Source organism: Triticum urartu, chromosome 7, assembly GCF_003073215.2.
Source record: "Triticum urartu cultivar G1812 chromosome 7, Tu2.1, whole genome shotgun sequence".
In the NCBI taxonomy this organism is placed as follows: domain Eukaryota; kingdom Viridiplantae; phylum Streptophyta; class Magnoliopsida; order Poales; family Poaceae; genus Triticum; species Triticum urartu.
Genome location: NC_053028.1, coordinates 337,161,524 through 337,189,123, shown reverse-complemented (window position 1 = coordinate 337,189,123; position 27,600 = coordinate 337,161,524). Strand labels below are relative to the sequence as shown.

The 27,600-nt window shown below is 46.1% G+C and overlaps 1 protein-coding gene across 1 annotated transcript; it reads left to right on the top strand.

Moving 5' to 3' along the window:
- Positions 1–22,798: 22,798 nt before the first annotated feature.
- On the top strand, positions 22,799–24,425 carry LOC125524173 (sugar transport protein MST5). The gene is made up of 2 exons (XM_048689246.1): positions 22,799–22,931; positions 23,023–24,425. Exons 1-2 carry the CDS (start codon positions 22,799–22,801, stop codon positions 24,423–24,425), a joined length of 1,536 nt encoding a protein of 511 aa, XP_048545203.1.
- The last annotated feature ends 3,175 nt before the right edge of the window (positions 24,426–27,600 follow it).

Sequence of the window (27,600 nt, the reverse complement as noted above, 5' to 3'; positions counted from 1 at the left end):
TGGAGCGCTAGGATACACCGAGACAAAAAATACCGGCGTTTGCCTAATTGTCTCCTCGACGACGCCGACTCCCTCGAGGGCAACCAGTAAGGTCGCAGCCCTCAACCTACGTCCGACTTTCCCTTTACGTCCTTGATGGTGGTTAGCGCGACCTGAGCTACTATAGCACCTAAACCGTTGGATAACTTATGAACCTAAATGCTCGGTACATCTGTCCTGCTCAATGCGGCTGAACTTGATCCAGGTTTTGAGAGAAAGCGGTCTGAGTATTTGACGCTTATATTTTACCCATGCTCAATTTAGACGTTCTTCGCTCTTTGGCGCAGCCGGTGTACACTGGTTCCGGGAAGATTCATAACAAAGTCCCTTGTTCGGAGTGTTACAGCATGAAAGCCTTGTTTAGGTATTGTGTTCTCCCGCAGGATCTGACCTTAGTTCACTAGGTGAGCTCATTTTGATTAGGGTCATCACCCCGTGTCCGGGATTATAAAATTTTTTCACGGATCCCGCCGTGCCCCGCAGGCGCTGATGTGGCCGCATGAATTGAAGAATTTCTTATAATGGCTAGAGGTTGCGCTTAGAAGAAGGCCGGTGAAAGACATAATCAAAACTGAAGAATCCCTAGACTTGACTGGCCCCAATTGCTACTAAACTCCTCCCATCTACTCAGTCCCAAAAAGGGACTGTTGGCATGACTTAACGCTAGCTTCTCCCTTTTCCGTGTGAAGCCTTCGCAGGAAGCAAGACCAACCTACTATAAATTGGTATGTGTTTTGGGTTCTATAGAAAAACGACTAAAGTAAAGTTCTGAGGATCGTGTAGTCTGATCGTCACTAGATTGCAGACCAATCATTGCGTCAGTATTATCCTTTCGTTTATCTCATGCATTATGACTCAGTTAACGAATGAGGCAGAGTGCTTTTTTCCCTCCTCCAACTATTACCTATTATCGGTGATCGACTGCTGGACAAAACATTCACACCATTATTACCCTAACTTTGCCCCTTACACTCGATATATGTGAAAGAAAATTATGCCTACAGTTATGGAATACAACTCAATGGAATTGCTGAGGTCCTCATTTGTGAGGCTCCCCCACTCTGCCACTTTCCTACCAAATCCATTATGCTCCAAGATATACAGTAATCTCTGCCCCTGCGTCCCGGCGGCCTCGATGAAGTGAACGTGATGGTTGCAGATTACGTTCGGAGATACCGTATCATCTTCCTAGCGCTTAGCAGTCCGATCTTGAGGGTAGATCAGCTTAGGCTCATGTTGATGACACCCTGGAGGATGCCATACCTACGCTATTATTATTGTATCCCAACCTTTTGCCGTTTGTCAGGCATATAGTTGGTAAATTTAATATATCATCTGTGGATCCATCGTATCTATTTGTCTCCGTGTGCTGTTTTGTGTGCTCTCCTCCTTCTTTCCATATGCATCCTTCAACTTCTCATAGTCGATTTACTGTGGCAATTGAGGCCATCTGCACTTACTACGTCGGTCTTATAGTCATGTTCGGCAATTTTTTGCCTCCCTCCGTATGTTCCCTGTTATTGCGCTAATTCGGCGCTCCGTTATCTCCCTGCGGGCTGGGATGCGGTCAACATGTTCACACATTTCGTAGGCGTAAGGGGAGTAAACAATGTTCGTCTGGACGAGTTAGCTCTGCCACCGAGCCGCGTCGTTATACATGACCCTTGTTAGCCACGCCCCTTTCTTCAAGTTTTTCGGTTGCCATTTGGACTTCATCGTGTTCACGTCCAAAACGGGCTTCAAAACCGGTGAATCCGGAGTCCGCGAAAGGCCTTATGTTTGTAGTTGCAAGCCCGACCAATACCCGTTTCTCTCACCTTGGCCCCAATACATCTCCAACTCCCACTTCTCTCTTGTCTAGCGAAGCTGTTCTTTCTTTCTCAGACTAGCGAAATTCTGCTATTTTGGCCCAGCAGAACCGACTCCAATTGAGGTGGTACTTAGACTCCCTCGTATGCGCCGAGCAAGCTAGATTGCGGTGATGATTAGACCCCTTCCAAAGATCACAGGGTCTTCTTTCCCCCCATTACCCTAGCACATATATGCTAACACCTCGAGCTCCTCGCCCGGATCAACACTTCTCCGACAGGACTGCCGTCCCGCCCCCCGCCGTTCAGATGCACTGGGAAAACAAAAAAAATCTCATAGATTAGACAGAGTTTCAGGGAAGATCTCTCAGGCAGTTGAACGCGTGACACTACATCTTATCTCCCTTGACACGCACTCGTCGGCCGGCGCTCCCACATCGCTGCGGATGCGCGTCGGCGACTCGCTGGCAGCCGCACCGTCCCACGGCCCCCCGAGGCCCATCGGCCGCGGTTCATCGCTGCCCTGGCATTCTGAGGTCTACCACGTCTCCGAGTCTCCCCGCCGTCTTCCATGCGTATAGCTCCGGTCCCTTCGCGCCTGCCCCGCCGCCTCCGCCGGCTCACGCCCGAGCTATCGTGAGAGCTCGCCGCGCACGCCTTCATCTCCTCCCGAGCCGTCGCACGCCCCCGAGGCCGCCTCATCGTCCGCTCCGCCGCAGTGCGTCCACTCTCCCTACAAGAACCGGCCAAGTCCTCTCCTCGGCGAGCTCCTCCTCTCTCAACCGTCACCAAGGCTCCAGTGCGGAAGGTCAGGCTCCAAGTAAGCTCCCTTGCCGAAATCTCACACTACAACGCCAAGGGACAGCCACCGCCCCGGCATGGTGCTCTCGGGAATTCCTAGGAAGATACTTCGTTGCTCCGATACGCGTGTGACAGTTTGTGAGCGATTTCTTCCCTCTCCCCTCGAAACAACCTAATAGAAATTTTTGCAAATCTGATTAGGGCACTGGTCGTCATTCTCTGCATTCCGTAAGCTCTTTTTGCAGGCTCGTAGCCGTATGACATTTCATCCAAAATGTCGCATTCAATGTGAGTAATAGATCATTTCATTCTCTCATTGTCATTTTCATTTTGAGCTCGCTCTTGATGCCCCCGAAATGCTGTGAGGTACGTAAGAGCCTTACTATGCATAAAAATTGTTGTCATGCTCCTGTATTCATTCCCAGTAAACTTAGAATAATTTGTCTGGAGTACATTTTTGCATGATTATCATAGACGCTGGTGGCCATTGTATGCCTCACTACGCCTTCTGACATGAATTATTCTTAAAGACATGCACAATGCTCATTCCTGCTAATCGAGAGGTGCATATATTTCTCATGAATTATTTTTGTTGAATATGTGTGGTAATGGTGAGGCACAAAACTGTTGCACAATTATTAGAGCACTCCTTGCACGCCGCCCACCCCGGGAGAAACTCGATGGGGCCTGTGTTTCGTTGTGTACCGTGATATGACTTACTTAACATAGATTGGGCTGCCGGTCGTCGTAATACTATTCCCGAGATGATGTGAACGGATAGAGCATGTTGTGCGATGTTCCCTGAGAACAGCCGAATGTGTCAACTCCCCGATAATTGGATTGCGTCGGCACATTCGGGCGGTCGTTTAGCTTGGATACGTGGTTTATTACCCATTTGTCGTTAGGATTGGCGTTCTTTAGTATAAACCATATGCCGAGTTTCTGATCGGAATGATGTCTGGATGAAGTATTATACCTCCAGTTCCGAGCTTGACGTTGATACGCTATTGATGGGCTCTGAACGTAGAGACTCCTCCTGCAGATTTAGAACTTAGTCGCAAGCGTGCCCAGGTGGATGGGCAGATGGAAATTTGTTAATGTCCAGTTGTAAAACCTGAAGTATTTACCCTTAATTAAAATATGAATCAACGCGTGAGTAACCGTGATGGTCTCTTCTCGGCGGAGTCCGGGAAGTGAACACGGTGTTGGAGTAATGTTTGCACGTAGGTTGTTCTAGGATCACTTCTTGATCATATTCGACCGTGCTTTTGCCTTCTCTTCTCGCTCTCTTTTGCGAATAGGTTAGCCACCATATATGCTAGTCGCTTGTTGCAGCTCCACCCCATACCTTTACCTTACCCATAAGCTTAAATAGTCTTGATCGCGAGGGTGCGTGATTGCTGAGTCCCCGTGACTCACAGATACTTCCAAAACCTGTTTGCAGGTGCCGTTGAACCGTGCAGGTGACGCAACCAAGCTCAAGGAGGAGCTCGATGAAGATCTTGTCCTTTGTGTTGTTTCGTTCTAGTTGATCAGTAGTGGAGCCCAGTCGGGACGATCGGGGATCTGTGTAGCATTTGGGGTAGTCTTCTTTTGTTTTGGCTCCGTAGTCGGGCCTTGATTGTATTTGGATGATGTAATACTTTATTCATGTAATTGTGTGAAGTGGCGAGTGTAAGCCAACTATGTATCTGTTTCCCTTATGCATTACTTGGGTTGTGTGAAGATTACCTCACTTGCGACATTGCTTTCAATGCGGTTATGCCTCTAAGTCGTGCTCCGACACGTGGGAGATATAGCCGCATAGAGGGTGTTACAAGTTGGTAATCAGAGCCTTCCCCGACCTTAGGAGCCCCCCTGCTTGATCGAATTAGCTGACGTCGTTGAGTCTAGAAAAAGTTTTGAGTCATTTAGGAACTATATATCGGAGAGTTTGGGAATTCTTTTTACTCCCCAGTCCCTTCATCGCTCTGGTAAGGCATCCTGACGTAGAGTTTTGACTCTTCTCTTCTCAAATTTCACTAAAAAGAATTTTAGGATCACGCGGGTATCTTGGAATCGTTCCGATCGATTTGTGACGAGAACATTGTTCTTGGTGCCTCCTGTCATTTAGGGGTTGTGGCAGTGTCCTGGGGAGTTGAGCTCCGAGGTGTTGTCGTCACAATTTTATTGTTGCAGTTCTGGAATACCTGAGTTTAGTTTTGCCGACATCGAAAATCTCTTTTATGCAGTTGTTGGTGAGATAACCTCGACGCCACCCAGTACTTGGGCGGGAGTTCGGGAGTATTGCCATAACTTGTATAACGGATGCTTTCCGAAGGTTGAGGTAGACGATTTCCGAAGGTTTCTTGGTTATGTGTTGAAGGATGGATACAACTGGATGTAGGATTTGTTAGTTTTGGGTGAGATATTATGCTTCCCCTGTATCCCCAACACCTGATTGCATAACCGGAAAGGTTCGGGAGTTTCATAGGTGGGAATTCAAGTAGCTCTTAGGATATCTTTCCGACAGATGTATGATACGAAATTGGGGTTCAACGTCTAGTGGTCCGCCTATTCACGGTTGGTTTTACAGTGGTCTCGTTGTGTCTTAAAGAGTCCTTGGCTATGCCGACTCAGGGACGCTTCGTATGTCATGTGCACTACCTTGTACATGATGGTGTTGTATGATCGAGCCCGTGTAGGGCCCACCATGAAAACTTCGGACGAAATCTCTATCATATGTTTATTCTGGCTTATTCTGCAAGCCAACCCTTTGTTTTTGTTTTGAGTTGTGGTATTCGAGTTGCTTCGAAGTCAAATGTTGATTCCATACCTTCTCTAAACGGTGTTCTCATATTCCTATGTGGATACTAATACTTCATGATAATCGATAGTGTCATGTCAATCCTTTTTAACTGGTGTGTCTCTCTTCAAGTGGATCCGATCATTTCAATATCAGCAAGATCAAGTATCAGTTCTTCTCAACGGTGTTGTCTTCATCCGTTCCAAGTTGACTTTATTTTTTTCCCCCCCCCCCCCCCCTTTTTTTTTAAGGACTCAGATTTCTTAATCAAGTATCATCTTATTGATATGAAGTCTCCCCATTCTTTTTCGTCAATGTTCTTACCCGGTGATTATCAGGAAGATTCTAATGGAGCTTCAAATTCGTCACTCGTCACTCTTGTTCTTCTTCGGTGGATTCAAGTCAAGCTTTGTTGGTCATACCCTTTACTCATTTCTATGCTTTCTCATGCCGGTGCACCTCATAATAATTCACTTCTCGCTATCCATCTGTTCCGGAGTGCTCAAGATATCTTGAAGATTCGTGTTTTCCACTCTACTTTCGTTCAAGATCTTTCGAAGATGTTATCTCATTCTAGCCATTTAATTCAACCGGTGCAACCTCTCTTTTAAATCTTTTCTACAGTGTACCTTTTGAGTGGGCCCCAACCCACAGGTCTTTTCCCAGGATCTTACCTAACTCTTCTTATTTTCCCGGAGCTATCCAAATTTCTTTTCGAAGTGTGACGTAAGAATGATTCATCATCAGTCATATGTATTTCTCCAAGATTGGTCAAATTCTTTCATCATTGGCTCAACCTTTTCTATTTTCATTCCGAAGGGCATAAACAATTCATGGTAATGTTTCTCATCATCATTCTCTACATTTGAAGACCGAAGAAGAGTTTTTTCCTCCTTATCTTATTCATTCTCTCAGAGATGCGTGATTCTAGCTTGTTGACATCCTCTCATAATTGTTTTTGATCGTCAGAATTCTTTTCACCTATCCGGAGAAATTCAAGATTCTGTTAAGTTTGATTATCCGGAGCCCATCATCGAAGATTTATTCATTCCAGCTTTCAGCTCTCATACTCTAAATCTTACCGGTGCATCATTCAAGTATTCTCTTATCAGCTCGTGATATCTTCGTTCTCATGTATCTAAATTCTCTCAAGCATCTTCGTTCATTTGCTTAATTCTTCCCGGTGTTTCTTTATCTTCCCTTCGGTCATTTCCAATTCTTACGGTGGCTATTCAGGATTTTTCTTCCTTGCTATAACATCTAGTTATTCGTTGCCAATCCTAACGGTGGTTCGTGCAAGAGTTCTCGTCATTCGTTATCGTATATATTCATTTGTCCTTCCAAATCCTACCGGTAACTTGTTGAAGACGTTCTCAAGTTATGCTATATCTATCTTAATCCTTTTTATGGGGATAAGTAGTGTGCCAAATCCATTGTTTATCATCAATTTAATTGATGAAGGATAAGCATAATGTAATTCTTATTCTTGTTTCATCGAGTGAACTCAATTCCCTATTCCAGAGGCTCATCAAATTCCTGATTTCAATTGTTTCATCTTCTCTTTTTCCCGGAGTTCCAACCTTTTCAATTATTTCACCATGGAGATCCATCTAAATCATTGCAAGGCTTCAATCTTATTCTTTTCATCATTCAATTATTTTGGATCATTCTTTTATTACCGGAGTTCTTCATGAATGTTCTACATGATGGTTCATCAAGGATTTAATTTCCTTCTCGCAGTGTTCTTTAAGATTCTTTTCAGAGGAGCTCAACCATTCTTCATCTTGCAATCCGGAGTGCAATTCGTTCTACCGTATCATTAGAGGTGGTATTATGTCATTCTTGATAATTTGAGTTCATGTTCCATGATTCACATGTTGTTAAGAAAAACATATTTTAAATCCATCAATCTCTTCATTGGTATTATCTTGGGTTATATTTCACCTAAAGCCATCCCTAAGGATTGTTGCTTTTATGGTGCTTATAAATGATCCAAAGTTCTTCTTTTATCCTCTTGGCGAAATAGTTTCTCGTCTCCTTGTGTATATCAATCCAATCAAATCTTTTCCATGAGTGGCAAGTTGTCACCTCATAATTTTGAGATGTCTTCTATAAGTCCATGTCAATCTTATCCTTTTCGTTGTTGGATTCCCAACAACTCCGTTCGACCCATCTCCTAAAGATGCCTTGTCGAGCTCTTTTGTGGCAGATTTTGGCATTTTCTTCTCCATTCTCCTATTTCAGTGATCTAACTTCTATTCTTTTCTTCCTGAGACATTGTGATGTTTCATCTTTTCGTTTTGTCAGGATCATGTTATTTTCTTGGTTTATCCATTTAACTATAGTGTTGTGCCCCTTTTGCTCAAGCTCTTTCATTTTATCAAGTCTTCATCTCTTTTCAACCGAGGTGCTACCCGAATCGGTTCTTTCTTATTCCTCTTTCTTAACGGAGTGCTTTCAACTTTGTTCTTCTCCGTTGCTTTCTTTCTTTCAATGTGCTCAACCTTTTCAAGGTTCTTTGGTTTCGCTCGTTTGTCAAAGAAGCAACTTAGTTTTACCTCTTCTCTTTCTCTTCTGTTTTCCCTCCGGTGCCATTCTAGATCTCGGGACGAGATCCTCTCGTAGTGGTGGAGTGTTGTAACGCCCCGAGACCGATGTGCCAGGTGTCTTCCAGTTATTCGCTGTCTTTGCCATGTCATTCGCTTGCGTGTTGCATCTTGTCATGTCATCATCCGCATTGCATCATCATGTTTTCAAAACCTGCATTCATCCGGGGTATCCCAGTTCTCCCCGTTGTCCGTTCTGAGCCCAGACACACTTGCACGCGCCCGCGGCATGTCCGAAATATTATTTTATAAGTGGCCAGGAAATGCTCTCGAAATGGGATGAAAGTTGGCGTGCGGTGTTGTTTTGTTGTAGGTAGGCCGCCTGCCAAGTTTCATCGCGTTCGGAGTCTGTTTGATGCCTCAATGATTAACTATAGCGGTAGTATAGCCGGTCTAACGTCGGACGTTTTCGGTCTCCGGAAACAGTCGCCGGGCCTCCCTCTCTTCTCTTCTCTCTGCTCGAGACCGTCTACACAGCCCATCACCTACCACCAGGTCCAACCTAACCTCTCTTGTCAGCCCGCGGCCCTCCTCGCGCGCGCGCCCGAAAGCTGTCCCGGACCCGACCCGGACTGTCGCTACCATTGTGTCCGGATCATCCCCAAACATCTACAAAACATCTCCGTTTTGTTAATTGGACTCCCTAGCTATTTTATCCGCGATCATCCGATTGCGATCGTAGGGTCGAGATAGCCCCTAACCTAATCCGTCATGTATATTTATAGTCCACCCCTAGTCTAATTTGAGACCAAATCCCCAATTTCTAGGGATCCTCCCAGCCGCCGCCGCACTCATTCCCCAACCTCGGGATCTCCTCCCGATCTACCTGCGCCTCTCCTTCTGTGCCCAGCCACTACTCTTCTTCGATCCAGATCCTCCCCGTGCTCCTCCTCCTCGCCACATCGTCCGGCGCCGCCGCCAGGGACCAAACCAGCCAGCAAGATGAGCACCGCCGCCTCCCTTCTTCTTCTCCTTCCCGGTGTTTCGTTGTTCCTCTCCATCTCTCATTCTTCCACTCTCTGTAACAGGAACACCAGGAACCCCACGCGCGCTATGGACCCTTTCTCGACCTCGGTTTCCCGTGCTTGCGCCGTCGTGCCTCGTCGTGGCCGCCTCTCCGTACACGCCGCCGCGCCCAGGCTCCACCGTCCAAGTCCATCGCCCCGCCAATCACCTCGCCCTTGCCTCGCGCTCCTCTTCTTCCCCGTTTTCCTTGCGCTGTTGCTGACTTGTCTGCCGCCGCTGTTTAACGCCACAGGGCTCGTCGCCCACCTCCCCTGCCGCCTGGACAAGTCCGGCCGCCCGCAGCCCCTTTCGTCCCTGACCGTGGTCGCGTCGCCGATCACCAGCAAACCAACAGGGAGCTGCCGTCGCCGTTTGCCTTGTCGCCAGCCTGCTACCTCCTTCCTCCTTGAGTCCTCTGCCTGGATCCATGTCGCCCCGGCCTTCATCGCGCCCATCGCCGGAGCCGCGCCATCCCGTTGCTCGCTAGAATCCCACACGCCCCATGCGTCATCGAGTCCTTCTGACGAGCATGAGCTCGATCCCCTGTTTCCCTGCGTCGAGGGAACCAGGCACATTGACTGTGACTGGGCCGGCCTCGCCTCGCCTTTTGCAGCTCCCACCTCTACACCGAACGGCCCAAGGCCACTTGGTGAGCAGTCCCAGTTCCAACGCTCACTAGTCCGGCCCAGTTCTAGTGGTTGCAGCCCAGTGCATTGTTTTTTCCCTGCCCGCGATTTTATCTATTTATCCAGTTAAAAACAGAATTGCAGAAAAACCCTCAAACTTCATGCATATCATATATCTCAAACTGTGCATCATATGGAAAAACTTATATATGAAATATGCTTAAAATTGCATCTAGTTTCATAATATGCTGCACTCATCCATGTTTAAAATGCTTAAAATGTTGTTTGTTTAAATTTTTGCCCTTGCCATGCTAAAATGCTTTATTTCTTAACTAAATAACCGTAACTCGGAATTTAACAAACTTTATATGTAAATGGGGTAGAAAAATGCCTAGTTTAACATGGTGCCCTTTTCTTGCATGCTTAATAGCTCTAAAATTGTGTTTAGGGCAGAACAGTACCAAATCTATAATATGCTCATGAGGAGTTTTCCGGACTTGTTGTTTTGTTGTTCCGGCCTCATTTAAACTTGACTAGATAGGTAGTTTTACTTTGCTTCACCCTCTTGCCATGTTTTAACAACATTTAATATTGTTGGGTACATAAACGAGATCGAACTAAATAACTTGAATTTGGTGTTTCGTCAATATGCAACGGAGTTGCATATTGAGCTCCACTTAATTTGTAGGATGGTTTGTGCACTTTGCTTTGCCATGCATATTTAAACCGGACATGCATCAAGCTTGATTGTGCATCATGCCTTGATTATGTGGTGGTTGTTTACTATGTTGTGTGCTTCTTTTCCGGTGTTTGCTTCTTCGGGTTGGTTCCGGTAACGTTGTGATTGTGAGGACCCGTTCGTCTACGTCCGTTTGTCTTCTTCATGGACTCGTTCTTCTTCCTTGCGGGATTTCAGGCAAGATGATCATACCCTCGAAATCACTTCTATCTTTGCTTGCTAGTTGCTTGCTCTTTTGCTATGCCTTTGCTGCGATACCTACCACTTGCTCCATCCCTCCTATATTGTTGAACCAAGCCTCTAACCCACCTTGTCATAGCAAACCGTTTTTTGGCTATGTTACCGCTTTGCTCAGACCCTCTTATAGTGTTTTTAGTTGCAGGTGAAGATTGAAGTTTGTTCCTTGTTGGAACATGGAGATGTTGTTCCTTGTTGGGATATGTTTACTTGTTGGGATATCACAATACCTCGTATTTAATTAATGCATCTATATACTTGGTAAAGGGTGGAAGGCTCGGCCTTATGCCTGGTGTTTTGTTCCACTCTTGCCGCCCTAGTTCCCGTCATATCGGTGTTATGTTCCCGGATTTTGCGTTCCTTACGCGGTTGGGTAATAATGGGAACCCCTTGACAGTTCACCTTGAATAAAACTCCTCCCGCAATGCCCAACATTGGTTTTACCATTCGCCCCTAGCCTTTTTCCCCTTGGGAGTCGCGCTCCTGAGGGTCATCATTATTTTAACCCCCCCGGGCCAGTGCTCCTCTGAGTGTTGGTCCACCTCGTCAGCCGTCGGTGACCACCAGGGGCAACTCTGGGTTGGCCTACCGGAAGTTTAGACAATCTGAGTGTGCCTTGAGAACGAGATATGTGCAGCTCCTATCGGGATTTGTCGGCACATTCGGGCGGTGTTGCTGGATTTGTTTTATCATTTTCGAAATGTCTTGTAACCGGGACTCCGAGTCTGATTGGGTCTTCCCGCTAGAAGGAATATCCTTCGTTGACCGTGAGAGCTTGTGATGGGCTATGTTGGGACACCCCTGCAGGGATTTGAACTTTAGAAAGCCGTGCCCGCGGTTATGGGCAGATGGGAATTTGTTAACGTCCGGTTGTAGAAAACCTGAAGTTGACCTTAATTAAAATACATCAACCGTGTGTGTAACCGTGATGGTCTGTTTCTGGCGGAGTCCGGGAAGTGAACACGGTGTTGGAGTTATGCTTGACGTAGGTTGCTCTAGGATCACTTGTTGATCATAGTTGTTCGACCGTGCTTTTGCCTTCTCTTCTCGCTCTCTTTTGCGAATAGGTTAGCCACCATATATGCTAGTCGCTTGTTGCAGCTCCACCTCATACCTTTACCTTACCCATAAGCTTAAATGGTCTTGATCGCGAGGGTGCGAGATTGCTGAGTTCCCGTGACTCACAGATACTTCCAAAACCAGTTTGCAGGTGCCATTGAACCGTGCAGGTGACGCAACCAAGCTCAAGGAGGAGCTCGATGAAGATCTTGTCCTTTGTGTTGTTTCGTTCTAGTTGATCAGTAGTGGAGCCTAGTCGGGACGATCGGGGATCTGTGTAGCATTTGGGATAGTCTTCTTTTGTTTTGGCTCCGTAGTCGGGCCTTGATTGTATTTGGATGATGTAATACTTTATTCATGTAATTGTGTGAAGTGGCGAGTGTAAGCCAACTATGTATCTGTTTCCCTTATGCATTACTTGGGTTGTGTGAAGATTACCTCACTTGCGACATTGCTTTCAATGCGGTTATGCCTCTAAGTCGTGCTCCGACACGTGGGAGATATAGCCGCATAGAGGGCGTTACATCTATCCACTAGGGATCTTCTCCATAGGAGGTCTTGATCTATCCACTAGGGATCTTCTCCATAGGAGGTCTTGATCTCCAAGGGATAGGTCTCTCACTCTCTCAAGAGGAGGAGTGGTACAAGGAGCAAAGCTCACATAGATCATGTCATATCCTTTGCTAACCCTAAAAAATGACCTAGGGACGAAATATATAGGTGGCTGGAGGTGAGGGACGAGTGGAGGGGCAAAAGGGGCATCTTCCGGCTAACTCGCAGGTAGGCCCGTGCGCATGGGCTAAGTCAGCCCCGTGGGCACTGGTCTTTTGGGGCCCGTGCGCACGGGGTATCCAGAAACTCTCTGGATAGGCCGTGCGCACGGGGTCCAAAAGGGCCGTGCGCATGGGGTCCTCTGAACCGTGCTTCTTCTTCCATCTTCTCGCCTCCGTCTTCCTTGCGGTCTTCCCGTCCTTCTCCTTGGACTCGGTGAGCTTCCTTCTTTCGTGCGTTCTCCTCATGGATGGTGTAGTTGTACTCTTCCGATTGGGTTCCTCCTCGAAGAACGTGTAGCTCCGCTCACACCTATGCATGCACACGAGAGAGGGGTCAAGTAGTATACCATCCACGAAGGGTACAAGTGGACACGTGTAAAGTAGACGATTCACCTTTGTAAGCATGAAGTAGATGTCACACGTGTCACTTGACGAAGTGGCTCTTGACATGGTGATGTCCATAGGATGCTCCGCATCATCTCCTCCCCCTCAGGAAAGATCCGACCTCGGATCGTGATCGTCATCACCATGGAAACGGTTGTCGTGGACAGACTTGAAGTTGGACGGAGATGAAGACATGGCGCAATCCAAGTACCCCAAGGTGTCTCCGGAGTGGTATACATGCAAAAAGAGCAAACACAAGCGACACTCAGAAATACAATGGTTAGCGCACACAAGGTGTCCATCAAGTAAGCATAAGTCTATGCGACAAGAGTGAGCAAGACAAGGTGCATGAAGCTTATCCAAAAGATATGGAATGGTATGCAAAGCATTCATGGGAGCAAAAACATTCATTATGCACACAAATGTTTTGTGAATATGATCAATGCAACCACGGTGCAAAATGATGTCATAGTGAGACGGTTTATCAATAACATGAATATGGTAATGGATGCTCAATATGAATGAGTTATCATGCAAGTGATGGTAGGCAATATGATCATGATGTATGAATATGCCATCAAGAAATATCACAACAAATTTGCTAAGGAAATGCACTAGCTCATATATCATGGATGACATGGGAATACAAGATGCAACAAGGCAATCATAATGTGAGTCAATCCATGCATAAGATGCAAATTTGTCATGTGTATGATATGTCCATCGAGCATGACATGGGTGAGCACAATCAACAAGTATGGAGGTGTTGGCGTACCAATGCTCGATGTCGTTACATGAGTGGAGGTTCGAAGGTGCATCCAATAAGTCCGAGCGCTCCTCAACTTGAAGGTTCATGGGTTCCATCTCCAATGTCGGTCCTCCATCCAATAGATGTAACATGTAGACAAGAAGAAGGAAACAACAATGAAAGAGTGACCCATCCATTATGCATATTTGAGGATGGCTCAAAGGGAAGGAGTTCACCTTTAGGAGATTCTCACAAATGTTGGTGTTGCACATCGTGTATGCCTTCACATGACCAAATTGTCTCATGACGGTATCGCCTTGTGAATCCTTCAACATGAAAGAACATGACAAACACTCAGAAAAACAAATGAGGTTAGCGGAGATGCAAAACCTATCATTCGTGTGGTAAAATACCCAACAAGTGGATGCATCATGCTCATCATAAGAAAGTACAAGGGAGCATTTCATAGTATGGAGGCATATGATGATGCGAGGACAACCAATACAATAGGCTCAATCAAGCAAGCATGCATCACGAGTAAAGTGTCCAAGTCTCCACGATCAATAAGCATAGATGCAACAATTGGAGGCAACCGACAATGAACAAAATATATCATGTGAGAGGCATGAACATATACGTCATCAACCCAAGAAAGCAATGAAGAACGGAACATGGGTGATGTTACAAAGCAAGCAATCATGGGAATCAAGGTAAGCAAGCTAGTATTGCGAAGATGCAACATACTAGAAAGAATCATGTCAATTATGTCATGTGTGCAAATGGTGGGCATGAATAATGCACAAGACATATCACAAGCATGAAAGGAGGATATGAGCAAAATAGCATCAATAGCATGAGGCACATGATAAACATGGCAATAGCAACAAGGGTCTCCACCAAGCATGCAAATACACATAGGAGTAACATAATTGTGAATCATGGGTAGATGCAAGCAAGGGTCATAATTGCATGGCAAAGGCATAGAAGCAAGCATAACATGCAAAGTGAACATGGTAAAATGAGCAAGAGAGCGGTATATAGCCCATAGCCGTGTGAGGGCCAAGTGAGAGAGATGCGCGTAGTCGTTGCGCCAAAGGAACGGTGGTAAGGATAGTTCACAGGATCCCAAGTCATCTTTTCTCTCAAGAGCTCGTTTCGTCAACTCTTGTGATTGAGAGGTCGACGAGTATACATGAGTACCTACACAAAACAAAGACAAAGGGAAAATTGTGTGTGTGTGGTAGATGTACACATCATCCATTATGATGCGCACGTGCTTGTGTTGGTTAGCACAAAATAGCCAATGCTCTAATAAATGAGATGCGTGATATAGAAACATGTCATCCATCATGATAGGTTTGTTGTTATGTATAGCATAATGGAGACTCAAATTGTGCAATGCATCATGATATATATGTAGAGCATTGTTATTCATGGAATGCATATGGTGCAAGCAATTATGAGAATCATGCAAAGTATGGAATGCATCAAAATCTCCTAATATGTATGAGGAAAGTATGGGGGTCTCCTCATGAGCATTAATGGAAACATCACATGGGGAATATTGACAACATTCAAAACAATGCATATTTGGAGCAATGTGATCATAGCATGGCATAGTAGATGAATTGCGCAAATCGTGTAAAGGAAGCATGGCAATATCATCACATGAAAAACAAAATCCAATGACCATCATCTCGTCATCTATGCCATTAGTGCAAATGGGATTGATTTTAATGGGGCATGCATAGTTACTATGTTGAGATTGAAAATATGCAATATGGGATATCTCACTCATAGCATATGACAAGGTTAATGGATTATCAAACATGATGTGACCAAAAGAATTTTCACATGATATCCTATGGAGCATAGCATCACAACTAGGCAACTCAACATGCTCATCATCGTATTTATCATAAATAGGTAAGTCATGACATGAGGAAGTTGCACTAGCATGAAGCATGGGTATAGGTGTGTCAACATCATGCAAGCAATCATTCGTAAAATAGTCCACTAGTGGGACAAGAGAAGCACCATCACCTATGTTACCTTTGGAGCATCGCTCATGTGTTGTAGGTGAGGTGTCGAAGACCAAGTCATGGTCATCTTCATCTTGATGGAACCATGTGGGGGGTGCATCATCGTCCACCATGGCCATCGTCATCTCCATTGGAGGTATGGACTCGTCGAGGATTGGCGTGTCATCATGTAGGAGACCTAGCACCAAAGAAAACACACTCGGAGTAGAGGTTAAGTTGTTAGAAATCATAGTGGCCTCACGTGCCGTGTCAACTACCTTACTCACTAAGTGTGGTGGCTCACTCACTCCCTCTTGGATGCTCTCAAGTGTGGGGCTAGTGGTGGTCACACTCATCCTCTCATAGGAAATGCACTCAATGTTAAAAATGGTGGAGTCACTCATATCACTCATGGTGGGGTGGCTCTCCTCACATGGGAATTGGGGCATCTCTTTATATGTGGGTGCCGGAGAGATGTAGGTGCAAATGTCTCCATGCTCAATCATGTCATGGTTGTAGCCGTGGATGAAGGCCGAAGATGGCACATCATCACTCTCCTCCAAGACCAAAGATAAGGTTTCATGTGCGGTCTCGTAGCTTGACTCGGAGTATGAGTCCAATATGGGCGCCGTCTTCATGTTGTTGAAGAGGTTCATGCTCGTCGCCGTGGTCGAAGGGGATGGCCCTAGCTCGACCTTCTTGTTGCCGTCTTGTTGTAGGAAGTCCATATTATGTGGCACCTCATAGCTCGTCTCCATGACCAAAGGGAAATTCCCATGCTCGGCCATCTTCCTTTAGGGGCTTCCGAAGATGGAAGTGTCGTCCTCACTTGTAGGTGGTCGCCTTGGACTTGATGAAGTCAATGTAGGCGTACTTGTGGGAAGTAGGCGAAGATGCCGTACGTCCAAAGGCAAAGATGCCTTGATAGCACTTGGCGAAGATGCCGAAGTGGTTGTTGTAGCCGTAGCTCTGTCTTGGTGGTGATCGTCTCGCGATCTTCTCTTATGCTCATGAATCTTGGACTTAGCGTGAAGTAGGGCTTGTTCGGACTTGTACGTTTGCGCGTGTTGAGCATCTTCATGTTGATGATGTCGTTGTCGTGCTTGAGCTCGTAGTAGATGTCGTTCGTCGTCGTTGAGCACATGATGCTTGGAGGTGTCTTGTCCTTCATGATGATGTTGGTCATGGTCACCATGGAGATGTGGACGTGGACGACTTGCGCTTGTATCTAGTTTGCGCTCCGAAGATGATCGACTTGCTCGCCACCGCCTTGAGGATGATGAAGGCGAAGAAGACTTGTAGTCGGCCACCAAGTCTCATAGTTGATCCTTTAGCTCGACCAACTTGGTGTCGATGTAGTCCCTTTTCCATGCTTCGGAGTGGTGTATGTCGATGGCGAGGTTGTCGAGGCGCTCTCGCAAGGTAGATTGTGTGCCTTGCATTTGTCGTTGTAGATCGAAGATGGACGCTTTGGTGATGTAGTTGTTCACGTCGTCGTTGTTGTCGAAGACCGGAGATGAAATGCCTTGCCTGTCCATCACAAGACTCGCGCAAATATGAGTGGAAGAAAGGAAAGAACTAGACCAATGTACCTTATCCAATGTTGAGGATGGATCAAAGATCACACTAATGTATCAAGGAAATAGCACAATTGGTACCGGATCTTGTCAATTCTCACACCTACACAAATAAGGCTTATGGTGGAGCTCGGTGAGGATAGTGGCACAAAAATTTGATGCAAAATGTTAGCAAGAGTCAATAATGTTGGAAAAGATTCACAAATTTGCAAGTGAAACAAGTAGACCAATAGCAATATATGGCACACGGAAACACACACACGGATAGATAAATGGGGTCGTGCAACCAAGGAATGAGCACAAAATGTGGAATCCCCGAAAAACGCCTCGTGTTGCACAACTCAAGAGAGACACTAGCACGATTGCTCAATAGGCAGATGCGACACTTGTGCACAACCTATAAGATGCAAAATGTATGAGCTTTCTATCCCAAGTATGTTATGTGTATGATGTTCCCGTTGTTCTTCTCAAGATGATCCAAGATGATCGGATATGACAATCTTATATGCAATGTGGTAAGATGCTATGGCTATTGCTTACAAGCTCTTTGCTCTTCTTTTGCTTAAAAGCTTATTATTTTTTTGATATGGCCACTATGCGAAATGCACAAACCAAGATAGCAATTGTGTATATGCGGGAACAATCTTGTGACACAAGAAATGATATGATACCAATATGATATGGTATGTATGCAATGGGAGGTGTAGATCACTAATGTGCACAAGTAACGTTGCCGGCAATACTCAAATGGCTAGTCTCGATAGGCAAGTGACGCAAAAGGGGCTAGGGGTTATCAATGCAATTGCAAGGGGAAAGTACAATGGTGTCGTCGAGGTTACCGTCCTTGAAGATGGTGAGTGGCGGTGTTCTTGATGTAGATACCAAGATGATGGAGACTCGTCCCTAAGTAGCCAAAATACCTTAGGAAACGGTAAAAACCGCGAACTCAAAATCTTAAGGGCAAAAGTCAAATGGTGGTAGCGGAGATGGCAATGTGGAAGTGGTGGAGATGGATGATGAAGAAGCAACCGTCCCTAAGTAGCCGAAACACCTTAGGAGACTCAAGTCACCACTCAATCAACCACAAATGCTAAATGGAGCAAAATGGGTTAGGTTGCGGAAGGCTATGTTGGGTTTTGCGGATGATATGGTGGAAGACCTAGTTAAAGAAGCAAAATGTCAAAACTTTGATGGAGTCAAATGGTGTTGGAGCCTATCTAGGTGGATGGGGGATGTCAATAGCTACTCAACGAGCTAAAGAACGCGAAAATCGGACTCCGGATGTTGAAGTTATGGGCAAAACGGTGAAGCACTCGCAGCTGTCCTGGGGGGGGGGGGTAGTGCGCACGGGGGTAGGAGCCCGTGGGCATGGGGTCCCGTGCGCACGGTACAGGTCCGTGGGCACGGGGTGTCCAGAGAGTTTTCGGGGGGGCGTGCGCACGGGGTCTGGGGTCCGTGGGCACGGGGTGCGCGGAAATTTCGCGATTTCGTTGCGGAAATTGGAGATTTCTTGGGCAAAAGTGGGGAGATTTTGGGGATGGATGGTGGGGAAAAGATGGGGAAAAGCTAGATCCACTTGAAACCAAGCAAATCCATGGATCAAATCCAACAAAACATCATCAAAACCAACAAATCACAAAAAAATTGGGGCTATTTTTGGTGGGGAATTTTCGAATTTAGGACAAAATCAACAAAACTAGGCTAGAAAACAAAGAAGGGGGCTCCAATTTCGTGAGAAACCATGGCTCATGATACGAAAATGGTGTAGGGTGGAACCCTAAGTGGAGATCTTTCACGAATTGGAGGGGGAATCCCCAAGAATAAGATGAACACAAGAGGGAAAACACTCAATTGACTAGATCCAATCACACATATGCTAGATCCAATCACACAAAGAGAGATACAATGATCCAAAGACAACAAAGGAAAGATACAAAGTACTAGTTCATCCCAATCCTATGAGGAATGAGGTCTTGGTGATCCTATGATGGGGATCTATCCACTAGGGATCTTCTCCATAGGAGGTCTTTATCTATCCACTAGGGATCTTCTCCATAGGAGGTCTTGATCTCCAAGGGAGAGGTCTCTCTCTCTCTCTCTCAAGAGGAGGAGTGGTACAAGGAGCAAAGCTCACATAGAACATGTCATATCCTTTGCTAACCCTAACAAATGACCTAGGGACGAAATATATAGGTGGCTAGAGGTGAGGGACGAGTGGAGGGGCAAAAGGGGCATCTTCCGGCCAACTCGCAGGTAGGCCCGTGCGCACGGGCTAAGTCAGCCCCGTGGGCACGGGGGTCCCGTGTGCACGGGGTCTTCTTGGGGCCAGTGCGCACGGGGTATCCAGAAAGGCGCGACGTCTCGCACGTTCGTAGTCGGATCGTCAAGGTCGACTCCCACAGAAAACGATAGCCACCATCTCATCGAAACATCGGGACACCTTTGCCTCTATCAGGGTATCCAGAAACTCTCTGGATAGGCCGTGCGCACGGGGTCCTCTGAACCGTGCTTCTTTTTCCATCTTCTCGCCTCCGTCTTCCTTGCGGTCTTCCCGTCCTTCTCCTTGGACTCGGCGAGCTTCCTTCTTTCGTGCGTTCTCCTCATGGATGGTGTAGTTGTACTCTTCCGATTGGGTTCCTCCTCGAAGAATGTGTAGCTCCGCTCACACCTATGCATGCACACGAGAGAGGGGTCAAGTAGTATACCATCCTCGAAGGGTACAAGTGGACACGTGTAAAGGAGACAATTCACCTTTGTAAGCATGAAGTAGATGTCACACGTGTCACTTGACGAAGTGGCTCTTGATATGGTGATGTCCATAGGATGCTCCGCATCAGTATGGTTTCCTACCTCGTGCACCTATTGATTTGTTGCCTCTTCCATCTTCGAAGAAGGTTAATTTTGATGCTAAAGAATGTGCTGAATTGATTTTAGAAATGCATGAGTTAACTACGGAAAACATTGAGCGTATGAATGCTAAATATAAACGTGTTGTAGATAAGGGTAGAAAACATGTTGTGTTTGCACCTGGAGATCTTGTTTTGTTACATTTGCGTAAGGATAGATTACATAATTTGTGCAAATCAAAGCTAATGCCAAATGTTGATGGTCCTTTTAAGGTGTTAGAGAAAATAAATGATAATGCATATAAACTTGAGCTGCCTGCAGATTTTGGCATTAGTCCTACTTTTAACATTGCAGATTTGAAGCCTTATTTGGGTGATGAAGATGAGCTTCCATCGAGGATGACTTCATTTTAAGAAGGGGAGGATGATGAGGACATCAATACCATTGTTACACCCACAGCCCCTGTTGCTGTACATACTGGACCAATTACTAGAGCCCGCGCACGCCAATTGAATTACCAGGTTCTTTCGTTTCTTGGTAGTGATTCTAATGGCTCGCGCACGTCATAGAACCCCACTTTCATCAATAAAGCTTTCTTCTTATATTCGTAATATCAGGATTGCAATATCAACTCCTTGCTTGTTCTTTCTTTGCATGAAGGAAATATACCCTCATGGTTAGTTTGACCATGCTCCGGTGGGGTCAATAACCTCTTGGAGTTGGTTTAGCGATTGCTAAGGCATGACATCTTTGTACATTCGTGGTCACATAGTCAAAGTCTACTCCACCGAAATGATAGTTACCATTTCATCGATAGACGGGACACTTTTGCCCCTATCAGTTTCCCCTTAGCCCATGTAGCTTTATCCCAGACGAAGACACCAAGGCTCCTGGTGGAGAAGTTAGGGCCAGATGCCATAGACCATATCATTTCCCATGCAACGCAAACGTGGGGTACATTGGCGTCATGAAAAAAGGTCAGATCCGAATAAAAATTCCATTTGAGGTCAAATCATGCTAATCCTTTAGTTGAGGGTCATAACAGTGATTTTGGCCTCAACAACCATGACATACGGACCTCCCTTCCTCAAGACGCTTGAGTTAACATCGGGTCACCAGAGATGACCGAGATGTGTCATAGGGTGGCCGTGTGCGAGCCATTCCATGAAACAAACATGCCCCTCCTCTGTCTTTGCTCATTTTTATCGGAGCGTTAGATCCAATTAAGATATGCTAGCCTATAAGTCCACTAAGTTTCCCCGTCTTTTTTTTGGAGCATTGGAGCCAATCAAGCCATGCTACCGCATAAATCCATTTAATGAAAATCGACAATCTCATTTAAGCCATGCTAGCCCATAAATCATGTAATTAGAGTCAATCAACCATGCTAATGATAGAGGCAAAGGTGCCCTGTCTTTCGATGAGATGGTGGCTATCATTTTTGGTGGAGTAGACTTTGATGATCCGACAATGAATGTGCGAGGACATCGCATCCTAGCAATTGCTACACCAACTCCGAGAGGTTATTGACCACGCTGGAGCACGATTAACCTGACCACGAAGGTCTATTTCCTGCAAGCAAACGAAGAACAAGAAAGAAACTGAAATTCCAATCTAGATATTGCGAATATAAGTGGAAAGCTTTATTAATGAAGGTGGGGTTCTGTGACGTCTTGGTCTGGTCGTTGAACACAAACGAAGTACACGGAGTTGCAGCTACGGCGGACTTTTAATCTAAACAAAACCGAAGGAAAAAAGCAACTAGATGGATCTACTTATATAGGAGCAAGGGGTGGCGGCCAAGGAGGTCGAAGGACATCCCAAGGCAGCCTAAAACTAACCCTAGGTCGTACAAGGCCCATGGGCTCAAGTGGAGGTGATGCAACACCTTTGGACTTGTAGTTTGACTTGCATTCTGTTGCAGCGTCAGATTGTTTCGTCGACATCTCAACGCATTGGGTTGGAAAGAGCACAAAATCCACTTCCCAAGAAAAAAAGAATCACCCAATTCAGAGTCTGTATGAAAGAGTTCTTGGCGTTCTGGGTCAGGTATGTATGTGTAGTCCGAATCTGAAATCAGAACGTGAGAGACTTGGACTCTATCTTCTCTTGGCCCAGAAGTGACGTGAGAGGAATTTTTGAACAACACCTAAACTTCTATTTTTCCCTTATCTTCATATGTGGATTGTACAAATGTCGCATACACCTGCAATTAGACATGGCACACAAGTCTGTGAAGTATTTTTGTCCTGGATGACATAAATAAATTATTGCATAGTTTGCATCAGAAATTACCTCATAAATATACATGTATGCAATATTTTTGGTCGTATCCAAGTTATTCATGTCCTCGTCATCTCACTCACAAATCCATTAAGCCCACCAGCATGAGTCGACACCCCCTCCTTTATCGAGTCTTCTCTCTTACATATTTCGTTCAAATAAATAGTAATCCTACATACTTACTAAATATGGATAGAAAAAGGCTTAGACTTGTGCCAAGCAAACTGAAGAACAGTGATGCACTAATTTTAGCGCCAAGTTTCACTGCAAGAAAGTAGAGATCATAAATAGGTAGCTTGCATTCTCATCCATGAGTGCATCCACTGGACAGGATTTGCCACTCTAGGTGCTATAAAGAAGCTATCCCCTCCTCTAAGAACGGGCTACGCACCTCGTCTCCTCTTCTTCCTCCTCGTTTGGTCTCTTCCATCCATCACCGTTGTCTAGCGTGTTCACAGATATGGCGGGGGGCGTGGTGATAAGTTCCTCTGGGGGCAAGGTGTACCCTGGCCACATGACGGCCTTCGTCTTCTTCTCCTGTCTCGTCGCCTCCTCTGGCGGCCTAATCTTCGGCTATGACATCGGCATCTCTGGTACCGTCAATTACTTCATTGAAACAATGAAATGAAATACAACTAAATGGCAATGAGAGAGTGAAAATTGTGTGGATTCCATCCCATGAAGGTGGTGTAACATCCATGGACTCGTTCTTGAGCGAGTTCTTTCCGTCGGTGTACGCCCAGGCCAAGGCAAACAAGGAAAAGAACCAGTACTGCAAGTTCGACAGCCAGCTGTTGACGTTGTTCACGTCCTCACTGTACCTGGCCGCGCTAGCAACATCGTTCCTAGCGGCGTCAGTGACGCGCATCTTCGGCCGGAAGTGGTCCATGTTCTGTGGCGGCATCACCTTCCTCGCGGGCTCAGCACTCAATGGCGCCGCCACTAACTTGATGATGCTGATCCTCGGCCGCATCCTCCTCGGCATCGGCGTAGGCTTTGCCAACCAGTCCGTCCCTCTCTACCTGTCGGAGATGGCACCGGCGAACCTCCGGGGCATGCTCAACATCGGCTTCCAGCTGATGACCACCATCGGCATCCTGTCCGCCAACCTCATCAACTACGCCACTGTTAGCATCGAGGGTGGCTGGGGCTGGCGCATCGGCCTTGGCCTGGCTGGCGTCCCGGCGCTCATCATTACCCTCGGCGCACTTGCCCTGCCGGACACTCCCAACTCCCTCATCGCCCGCGGCTACACTGCGGAAGCCAAGAAGGTGCTGGTCAAGGTCAGGGGAACCTCAGACGTGCACGATGAGTACGACGACATGGTGGCCGCCAGCGAGGAGGCTAAGGCCATCGAGCACCCTTGGCGGAACATCCTGGAGCACAAGTACCGTCCCCAGTTGACAATTGCTGTGCTCATCCCCTTCTTCCAGCAGCTCACCGGCATCAATGTCATCATGTTCTACGCGCCCGTGTTGTTCCTCACAATCGGCTTTGGCGGCGACGCCTCGCTCATGTCCGCCGTCATCACGGGGCTCGTTAACATGTTCGCCACCATCATCTCCATCGTCTCCGTGGATCGGCTGGGCCGCCGTGCCCTGTTCCTCCAAGGCGGCACACAGATGTTCGTGTCCCAGATAGTGGTGGGGACTCTGATCGCTCTCCAGTTTGGCACCACGGGCGAGGGGGAGATGTCACGCACCTATGCCATGCTGCTGGTGCTATTCATTTGCCTCTACGTTGCCGGGTTCGCATGGTCGTGGGGGCCGCTGGGCTGGCTCGTTCCCAGCGAGGTGTTCGCACTGGAGATCAGGTCGGCAGGGCAGAGCATTGCCGTGTGCGTCAACATGACGCTCACCTTCATCATTGGGCAGGCGTTCCTCACCATGCTCTGTCACCTCAAGTTCGGCCTCTTCTACTTCTTTGCGGCGTGGATGGTCATCATGACGACCTTCATCGCCCTCTTCCTGCCAGAGACCAAGGGGGTTCCCATCGACGAGATGAACCTCGTCTGGAGCCGACACTGGTTCTGGAGCAACTACGTCGTCCAGGAAGGCGGCAGCAACCACAGAACACACGGCGTCTAGTCTAGCGTCTAGCTTTTTATTTAGCGAGCGTGTGTTGTGCTTCAGATGTAAGTAGTCAGCATAAGAATTTTGGCAGATCAGTTTTACTACCATCGTATTTTAATTCATAAGTTTTAGGACATCCCTCAAGAGAGATGTTTTAGGAAGTCTGCAAATTGAAATGTAGAGATAGGCTTTTTTTTTACTGATTTCCGTTGTAGAGAAAATTGTCTTCTTTTTCCTTTGAGGAAAATAGAGAAACCCTTTTTCTTTCAAATTGAGCAACATTGTAAGCGATAGAGTTTATAGTTTAGAGTTGAACTCGAGAACTCAGCTTTCATCCCAACTTGATGAACCATGTGGGCTGAGCTAATGTTTCGACAAAGCTTTGCATCGTTGTTTATTTCACTATCGCGCTGAACGTCAAATGATCTTTAATGAGAAATGAATATATAACACCTCTCGAAGAACCTTAGTTACCACTCCATAGTATGTAACTTATGATGCCTGCAATGCGCGTGTTACCATATTCTACACATGGAAGTTACCAGGGTGTGTTTGAACCAAAAATAAACTTTCGATCGAAGTTATAACGGTGTTGTATGTAAGGTATCATGTCTACGGCGCGTAATTACCATATTATTCACATAGTAATTACCGGGGGGGGGTATGTTTCATACAAATTTTTTACAGAGGATAAAAAAAGTTAACATAGTGTTTGTATGTATATCATGCCCGCAATTCATAAATTATAATGCTATTTATACAAAAGTTTACGGTATATATTTCAACATGCCATTTTCTGTGGGCCAGCCCATGAGCACGCATGCCCAACAAGTAATGGGCTCAGCCCGTCATGCGACTAAACATGTCGTTCTTGCCCATGGCACGTGGTGTGGTCTGCTCATCTGCCGTGGTGAGGCCCGTGGGATGACACGACATATTATGTTCTTTACACAGGAGTTAGTGTGGCTATGCTTCTAAAACTTTTTTTTCCTGCGTCGAAGTTGTTGGTCTAATTGAGTGCCATGAGTGTTTTGGTGATTGTTAGGTAGAAGCAGCGAGAGACTAATGTGTTTGCTTTTTTTGACTGTACACAGTAGGGCAAAGCCCCACTGCAATTTTTAGAAATTGAAGCGAGAAAAGTATCACAAGGCTTAAGGTAAGCCAAAAAAAGGAAAAGGGCTACATCTAAAAGAGAAAGAAGAAGAAACAAAAGAGAAAGTAGAAAAAAGACTGAAAAAACTAGCAAATCTAGAAATATCTAGAAAAATTACAACAGATTGTCTAGCCAAGCATTGAACCAGGAGGCATGTTTCTGTTTGATTCTATATCTAAGCCATTTCAACTCCTCAAAGAAGATGTGCCTCCAATTTTGGAAGGATGGTTGCACTTGTTGAAAGATATAAGATTATTCCTTGAGATCCAAATTGCCCATGCAGCCAGAATAATAATATCCATGAAGAAAGGTACCCTAAGCTTTTGTCTCATGTCATCAATTGCCTCCAAGACTGTGGTGGGATTGTCTCTTGAGGGACAAACAAAATTCCAGCATCTGGTAGCAAATGGGCAGCCCCAGAACAGGTGGAAGACAGTTTCCTTATGTTGACAGGTCATTAGAGCATAATTATAAGTTTCCAAATAGAAGGTTTTCCTCCTTAGGAGATTTCTGGTATTCACTCTATCATGGAGAAGCATCTAGAAGAAAAATGTGTGCTTTGGTTGACAAGATGAGTTCCAAATCCATTGAAATTGTTGAGGTACCACTTTCATCCCAATCATCACTTTATAGGATTTTCCAGCACTAAATTTATGAGACCCCCCAGATGTAGGACCATGTATCTGTGTGATTGTTGTACTCGGAGCCTCGCAGGTTTTCACACAAAGTCTCAAGTTGCAAGAATTAACCATAGGCTTGCACTGAAAGTGGTAAGCGAAATAGGTCCTCTAAATATTCAGTTTGAAGGGCTTCATGGACTGGAATCATAGAATCTCTGGCAAAGGAAAATAGGTGGGGAAAACTCTGATGTAGATAATTGGTGTGCCAAAGGTCAGTCCATAGAAGAGCAGATTTTCCATCACCCAGATTGCATCTTGCCATGGACTTGAACTGATCCAACAATTTCAGATTTGCTTTCCACCAAAATGATCCACACAATTGTTGTCCAGGCAGCTGTCCTTGGGAGTAGTAAGTCTCCCAAATCAAATTTACCCATGGGATATTGAGCCTGTTGAAGAATTTATGAAGGTTTTTGAGCAGCAAAGCTTTATTTTTGAACAGAGATATCTTTGACACCAAGACCACCCTGTTTTTTTGGCCTGCAAACTACAATCCACTTTACCATATCTGGTCTGTGATCTTCTAGGTCTAGGCTTCTCCATAAGCAATGTGTAAGATACTTCCTGATTTGCTTCTTGATAGTCTCAGGCAATTCCAATCAACACATGAAAAAAACTGGAATAGAGGCCATTATTGATTTTACCAATAGAAGTCTACCAGGTTGTGTCATAAAAGTAGCCAGGCCCATCAACTTATTAGCCATCCTTCTCACTAGAGGCATACATTCTTCTACTGTAGGCTTGTAGAGTCCCAGGGGTAGACCCAAATATGTAAAAGGGAAAACTTCTCTTCTGCAGTTCAAAGTGTTTATGAGGATCTGTACCTTTTGCTCATTGATATTGATAGGAATCAAGCTTGACTTGTTGTAATTAAATTTCAACCCAGTAGCATCTGCAAAAGTGTTGAGAATGGCCTTAAGGAACACTAATTCTTTAGCATCTTCTCTCATCAGAAGTAACGTGTCCTCAGTGTCGGCATTCTGGGAACGGGGGTCCCCGGACTTGCCTGCCTGCAACCCATGGCATGGCTCTGCGAGCGGGCCTGTACAGCCCATCTTCACCAGCAAGGACTCAATACCCTCGCGTGGGGCCCAGCCTCGCGAGGCGAACGACACAAGACCTCCTCAGGAGAGGCCTCACCAGGCTGGCTCGCGAGGGGCGGAGAGATCTGTCGGCGTTCAGGGAACGGGGGTCCCCAGACTTGCCTGCCTGCGGCCCACGGCGTGGCTCTGCGAGCGGGCCCGTATGGCCCATCTTCACCAGCAAGGACTCAAGACCCTCGTGAGGGGCCAATCCTCACGAGGCGGACAACACAAGACATCCTCAGGAGCGGCCTCACCAGGCTGGCTCGCGAGGG